Source organism: Montipora capricornis, chromosome 13 (genome assembly GCF_036669925.1).
Source record: "Montipora capricornis isolate CH-2021 chromosome 13, ASM3666992v2, whole genome shotgun sequence".
Taxonomy (NCBI): domain Eukaryota; kingdom Metazoa; phylum Cnidaria; class Anthozoa; order Scleractinia; family Acroporidae; genus Montipora; species Montipora capricornis.
The window spans coordinates 48,881,216-48,888,715 of NC_090895.1; the positions used below are offsets into that span (position 1 = coordinate 48,881,216).

The window sequence follows — 7,500 nt, forward strand, 5'->3', positions numbered from 1 at the left end:
GAAAGTCGATTTTGATCCATAATACTTCTTTCATGGTTGAGATTTGCTTTTGCATTGTCCAAAATTGTATAACTGCTATCGACTGGTTATTTGCAATACAGTCACGCGAAAGCAGTGTCTAAATTTATATGCTCTCAAGCATTCTTGAAAATCGAGATCTTATTGGCGAAGGGTTAATTTTTAATTAATACTTCATCCAAGGTTCTGTACCTCTACTTTCAGGTACTGTAAGGCCAAGGCCAGTTGTGATTTAAAAGTTGTCAACCAGCATAATTATTAACAAGATGATCTGGTAACCATACTAAATCTCGGAACACCCATAACTTGTTTCAAAACAGTGAAGATTAGAATAGCCACTTTAAAATTGTTGACCATTCCTTTTTCAGGTGCATCTGTGCATTACATTTGCTCCCAGTACCTGGCAGATAGTAGCCTCAGTGAAGACGTCAGCCAGTATGATTTTTCCACACCAATTCAGGTATGACATTCTCTGAACTGTGTGACCTGGTCAACTGATGAAAGAGCTACTGTCAAGGTAGATAGGGTCTAAACGTGCTCAAACTCTGGTGCTAAATTTGAAGACATTTAATGTAAACTTGGTTGCCTGCGAGAAAGATAGTTACGTGTACTACGTTATTATTCGTATATCGTTACATGTGTTTCTTCTGATGTTACTTTTTGTCTTATTTCAGGTTAACATTTAAGATATTAATCCTAATTATCATTGTTTACTTTCATTTCATTTTTTTCGTTTTTGCCTTAAACACATCACAGTCATTGCACTATTTACAATTTCATTATTTTAGGCTTACTCTAAAACGGAATCAACATTGAAACCAAGCACAAGTAAGGAAAACGGGGTATGTTAAAGTCAGCATAAGTGGCATTTTGCTATGTACTACCACCAGAGACCTTGTCCATGGAATTTCATTCTTCAGAATAAACGAAGCTAATTTTATGCAGAGATAAAATGTTTGAAAAAGCGCCTTTCTTCAGATTAATTTTAATTCCTTGACTACCGAACACGATGCTTTACCGGTAGCGTTTTCAGACAGGAAATCGATTTCACTTGAAGTCTTAATCAAAAGTATTCTTGTTGTTCATCTAAATCACAGGAAGATTCCTATCAATTGAGTGAAGATATAGTTGAAATGGATGAACTAAACAGTCACGAGTGCATGGGTAAGATGAAATCCCTATTAAAGCACTTGCTGGAAAACAGAATCTCGCCTGAGCCCCCAAAGGTAAGTATTGTTTCAAAAAGGGAAGAGTATATAAAGAAATTTACAATTTAGGTTGGAGACTCTGTCTTGATCATTTTGACCAAAGGATGTTTTTGTACCTATTTAAGATCAGTCTCTCAGTTCTAGAAAAAAAAATCGAACTGACTACGAAACAGTCAGTTTGTCACTCACTACCAATTAACCTTAAGTAAACTCAACACTCTCAATTTATTGGGTTTAATTATTTCTAATTAATTTTGGGCCATAAGGGCTCTGATTGCCACGGCCATCCGTTCTGGATTTTCCAACTCCTTAATGAGTCGAGGATTTAAAACAACGCTATCAAGTTATGGTTACCGACAAAATTTCTACTCCTTAAGGGAGTTAGGGTTAGGGTTAGGGTTAGGGTTAGGGTTATTGATAGTTGTATGATCAATGCTTTAGCATATGATTTACATTAATGAAACTTAATGTAGAATTTACAAGACACCAGGAAAAATTAAAATTGAAGTAAAAATGTCCTTAAAGTGACGAAAGCCTTAAAAATTACTCGGGCTGAAAGTTGAGCGCAATGTATTCTCTACGCTCTTCAGTTTTGAAATGCAAATTGAACAGAGAGAATCACGTGTTCACTTTTCACTTCGAACTTAAGCAAAAAGTTACGGTCTTTTCAGTGAAATTGAATTAAATATGGAAAACTGCTACCATTCTTTAAAGACCGGTGTTTTTATTGGTTTGTTAATACTAATCGTTCTTGTTACAGGGAATCCCTTCTGTTGAGATGCCTGCTTGGATGTCCCCGTTGCACAAGAAGCTCACTTCCTCAAATACCCACCTAAACATCTGCCTTTTCATTGCAAAGCTGATTATAGATGAGCCCCAGGTACTTCAATTTCTTGAAGGGGGTAGTTTCTAGAGAAACTGTGGTGGTTTTATCAACGGAGTTGGTGGCCAATTTACATTGTCAACTTCGTTGATAAAACCAAAATTTTTGTATACTTCAATTTCTTGCTCGTCATAGGTTTACACATCGCTTAGCTCACTTATCGACTCGGCCTATCCATGTAGTGAGGCGTTTTACCCAAATCAAACGTAGTATATGTTTATTACAGGTGCCTATTTTAAAAAAAGGCCTGTTTGAAGCCTTAAACATGCAGGTCGTTTTATTTATGTATGATCTTCCAGATATTTGAGCCGTACGCAAAATTTTGGCTCACTCCCTTGACGGAATTGATTCTTCGAATGAAAGAGTCTGACCAACCTGGATCTGAAGGTATCAACTACTTCATTGTTGATCTTGTGGTTACCATGTTGTCATGGAATAATACTGCAATACCAGAGGTGAGATACATGTAAACATATTATTGGTGGCTGTCATATAGTATTCATAGCCTTATACATGCAGTTTTACCATTACCTTTTTTGCTGTAAAAGATGCACTCCAGATAAACTGTGCTAAAGTTTTTTTTCCCTCTCTTTCTCTGTTTTTTAACCTAATTATGATCAATATGACTATCTAATTTATTTATCATAAGATTTTTACAGTAGCTCTGCCATTTTTCCTCATAAAATTAAAATTCTGTTCTATTTATTTATCTGAGGGAGCCCATTCTCTATAAGCCTGCTGGCTTCTTTTGGGCTTCCTCGCCATGAGATTGTAAACAGTAAGACTTTTTTTTTTTTCTTCTCTCTCTTGTACCCCTTATGGCGAATAAATAAATGAAAATGAAATGAATGAATGAAAATGAGTATGGTCTTCTTTAATTTATTTAATTTTATTATTTTTTCTATCAATTTTATTTATTTATTTTTTAATAATTTCTTTACAGTGCATTACATATGGGTTATTGATCAAGCGTGTGGTCAAGATAGCTGGATATTTGCCAAGTTCTTTTTTTGCGTGTTTATTGACCGACACAAAGTCGACGTCCATAAACACGCAAAAAAAAGAACGAGGCCAATGTCCAGCCATATTGACCGAGCAAGCTTGGTCAATAAAGGCTTTATTATATGGGATAAAACACCAAAAAAATGATCTTTGATCTTGCGGAACCAAGCGAGAAATCCCGAGCGGGTAGTATAGCTTTATTTTCCCGTTCGGGTAGCCAATCACAGCACGGGATTTGGTTCATCTTGCCCGCTCACGGAGCTAGTCTATAATAAAATACATTACTCTACAATGCTCTTTACAGTGCAGTACAATACTGTTTTGCAACACTGGAAATGAGCTTAAAACTAGTATTTTACAAGAAATTGGTAAAGGCTAATAAGTTATAAAAGGATTAATGTCAAGGTGTCCCATATAGTATAAAATGTGTTGAGAGTATTGTTATTAGTGCAAATATATTTTTCCACTTCGTACTTAATGTTAACTTTTGTTTTACAACCTACTATATTCGGAAGAGTGTTTTTCCTTCTGCATTCCCATAAATATGATTTTCCTGAGGTTAATAAATAGTTAAATAAAATGACTCCGTTTTAACACCCAGAAGAATGTCCCGTAGTTGATTGAATTAGTGTAAGAGACGGGAAAGAAAATATTCGAAGTGTGCCCAGAACTGCCTGGAGTGAGTACAATGGAACATGAGATGGTGTAAAGTTTTGGGTCTTTGATTACGGAATGAACATTTGTCGTCCAATATTGCACAGTTTAAAAGTAGTGTACTGAGTAGAGTTTGAAACTTTATATTGGAAAGCTTTTAAGTAAGGTTCAGATGCAACAATATGGGGTTAACTATAAATTTCAACTAGTGGTTCTTCTATGAGATTGAAATCCCTTTTGAGCTTTTGATCGTAGTTGGGAGATTGTGCTTTTAGAGTTACTAACAATCTATAATTTCAAGTGAAGCTATGATCCTCGCAGTTATGAACGCAATTATTGCAATTGCGAAGAAAAGCCTGAAAAATTCAGGACTTCAACGGGATTTGAACCCGTGACCTTGCGATTCCGGTGCGACGTTCTAACCAACTGAGCACAGGAATCGCGAGGTCACGGGTTCAAACCCCGTTGAAGTTCTGAATTTTTGAACACCCCCGTCCCCACTTCCACCCCACTTCCACCGCGACAGTCTGTACGCTGATCTCATAACCAAGATTTATCGCATGGATAGATTTCCAAACATTTCTTAGCCATAGTGCTCCGATGGCGCGCTTGGCGCTTCTGAGCTCCGCTAATAGTCTTTTGATTTCTTTTCTAGCACCTTAAACTGCTGGTTATTGACACATTTAAAGGATAGATTTGGTATATTTCGATTACCACTTATTTCCTTTAGGCTTCTCGATATCGAGTGACGAAGTCTGGCCCACTCAAGATAATTTATTTTGTTAACTTTTTGTGCCGCAAGTCTGAATGAATCATCGTTAGTAAGGTCAAAGTGAAGATCACTAATATAGCGGATGTCAGACTTAAAATACTGTTCGTAGAAAACAGGTTTATCGTTAATTCGGATGTCTTTATTTGGTCTTACTACTAAAAAGACTACTCCGCCATTTTAAAATTTGAAGACATTTTAGTTGCATAGCTAAGTATGGTTAGGGTATCTCATCTTCAGCTTTCTTGAGTTTCTTGGGCTTCTTGGGTTTCTTGGGTCAGTTCTCAGTCAACCTGAACCTTGAAATGAAAATTCACGCCCTCGATAACTGATTGCTTTTGCTCTTTAATTCACTTACTTTTTCCAAGGATCGACATCTGACAAACAAGCTTCTCGAGTTTATGATGTCCAGAACTCAACACAGGAATCGCTCGATTTTTAAAAATAATTTAGAGATCATAAAAAGCATGGTAGAAGTCTGGAAGAGCAGGTTGGAAGTGCCTACAAAGTAAGTGACCCAGTAGTACTCTCATGTCTCTTACTTGGCCCATTTCTTTAGGTGCCCATAGTAACTGTAAACAAACCACTGGTTGCAATGAAAATGTATGATAAGGGATAAGAAATGCGACCAGTCAAAGGATTGGAGAACTACCTATTATTTGGATGATCATGTTCTGTGATGAACAAACGAGCTCTTTCTCAGTTTTGTGCGTTAAGTAACCAAATGAACTGGTAATTTTTGCAGAGCAAATGCAGCCAGTTGATCATCAGCTTGGGAGAGAACATTTGCAAGCAAGTAACAACAAGCAATCGCAGAGCTTGCTTTAGACACTTGATTGAAAACTGCTACATTAGCTATAACAGTGATTGAATGGGTGTGTTGTGACTGGGTTTCCTTCTCAGCGAATTTTCACTGCTTTTCATGATACTTGCTTCTTTTTGGTCTCTTTTAAGGATGATATTTGACAACTTATCCAACCCTGACCCTACAAAGAAGGATAATGCTGCTGGAATACAATTACTTGGGATCATCGCAGCAAATGGCCTCTCGCCCATTTCACACAACTCCACTATTGATGAAGAGAGGTGGGTGAGAAAATATTATTTTTGTTTTCTTATGATTGATAGTAATCAGAAAACGGTTTGAGAAATGGTTCATTGTAAGTAAAACAATGATCCAAGTTTAGTTTTTGACTGACTTTTAATTTGTTTGAACTCTTAGGTTTTACAGTTCTCTTGTAAATAATCTATCGTTCAAATACAAAGAGGTTCATGCTGCCACAGCTGAAGTGATTGGCCTTCTGCTCAAACAGGCTGCTGAAATTCAAAAGGTCATTCTCTCTTTCTTTTGTAGCATAGGCAGTAATTGCATTTCGTTGCTTTACCAATTACAAGTTAAGATACTGTATTTTTGGATGAACTCTCATGAATAAAAGGCAGCTATGTCTGAGGACTTGGACACCCATCTTTATATATGTCTAGAAGGGACCAATTTTTTTGCAATTGTCTTCATCCCTGAAAGTACTGGCGACAACCGTCGGTGAGTGTCCCCTAAAGTCTCCTCTTCAGGTAAAAATAAACAGTTGCACTAAAATAACCAAAAGAAAATAATCAGAATGTTAACAGTTAATCGTCCTCCTCATTGATTGCACTTTTCGCTGGAGCACTCAAATGGTTTTACCCCATTTTAATTCTGTATGATCTAAGGGCTTAATTATTATAAGCAAATCTCGACTGAAACTGATTCTATTCCGGCTTTCAGAACAAATGCCTCGTTTAAACTAGTGGCTATTGACCAAATAATATTCCAGCTCTTGCTAAAATTGCCAACCCAGTTTGAGGTGAACAGGCTGGCTATCAATTGTGTTTTGTATCCCACCTAACGAAATGTATTTTGCTTGACCTGAAATTTAGCATAGAATCGAAGAAAAATCTCTTTTCTGTGGTAGCCTAAATTGGCGTTGTAATTGGTTTATATGCAGTTGGTATAAAGCAAACCTATTAACCTGGGATCGTCGCTTAAAATGCTACTATGATAAAAAAATCATTTTCTTTTTTTCTTTCGATTTTGAAAGCGTGTTCGCTTAACACCTGACTGGCAAAATTTTGAGCTTTGATTTTTATCCAAAAGCTGTTTATTGTGAGGGTAAGAAAACTGACCGATTGGACCTCAGAGGGTTGGATCTAGGGAAACGTGACGTCATTTACTCACTAGCTTAAAATTTCAGCGTGCAAACGCAACTTATATGCAAAACACAAGTTTTAAAATCTGAAAGCCCGAAACTCCCGTGCTGCATATTAATTCAGACGCGTACACACGCATTACATTCTTAAACCAGCGAGTCTTTGACGTCGTTTTCTCTTCGACCCAGCTTTCGCAAGATTTTCAAGTTAGTAATGGCGGACCAATAAACAAGAAAATTGCACTTTAAATAAACAGGTGTCTTTTTAAAACTTGGGTCACTTAGTGTTTAGTTAACATAGTTTTGAAAGCCAAAGAAGAATTTTTTTTTTGGTCGTAGTAGCACTTTAATATAGCTGACACTATTTTGCAGTTGCATGAGATTGTTTTCCGGTTATTGGCTACTGATTTGGATTCGACAAATAAACTCAATGCATGTATTTGGTAGGTATTTGATGGTCCTCTACATGACATGGTCACTGAGAAGCTGATGGCATTGGTAAATTCAGTCAATCCCGAACCTGGCAAGTTTATAAGCTGTGTGCACAAACTACAGCTCAATTATCCTCCCATTGCTGACAGGTGCAGTTCTTGTTGTCCTAACTTGGATTTATTCTTTCAAACTGTATTTGCTAGTTATGTGATGGTTTTCTATGGAATGCAGGTGAATATTGCACGATAAATTTATGTTATTTGTTTTCAAAATAACAAAATTTTGAGTGAAATATTCACCCGTATTCCATAGAAGACCATCTAATAATCTATAAGTATTCATAGAAAATGC

The 7,500-nt window shown here is 36.7% G+C and overlaps 1 protein-coding gene across 1 annotated transcript in view; it reads left to right on the top strand.

Annotated features, from left to right (window-relative positions):
* The window catches only part of LOC138030930 (DNA-dependent protein kinase catalytic subunit-like), a 59,764-nt gene that overhangs the window by 9,645 nt on the left and 42,619 nt on the right, over positions 1-7,500 (top strand). The window contains exons 8-16 of the mRNA XM_068878787.1: positions 387-478; positions 807-860; positions 1,116-1,244; positions 1,987-2,106; positions 2,409-2,564; positions 4,903-5,042; positions 5,489-5,620; positions 5,757-5,865; positions 7,165-7,298. Coding sequence (XP_068734888.1) covers positions 387-478; positions 807-860; positions 1,116-1,244; positions 1,987-2,106; positions 2,409-2,564; positions 4,903-5,042; positions 5,489-5,620; positions 5,757-5,865; positions 7,165-7,298 — 1,066 coding nt within the window. The remainder of the gene's footprint in view (positions 1-386; positions 479-806; positions 861-1,115; positions 1,245-1,986; positions 2,107-2,408; positions 2,565-4,902; positions 5,043-5,488; positions 5,621-5,756; positions 5,866-7,164; positions 7,299-7,500) is intronic.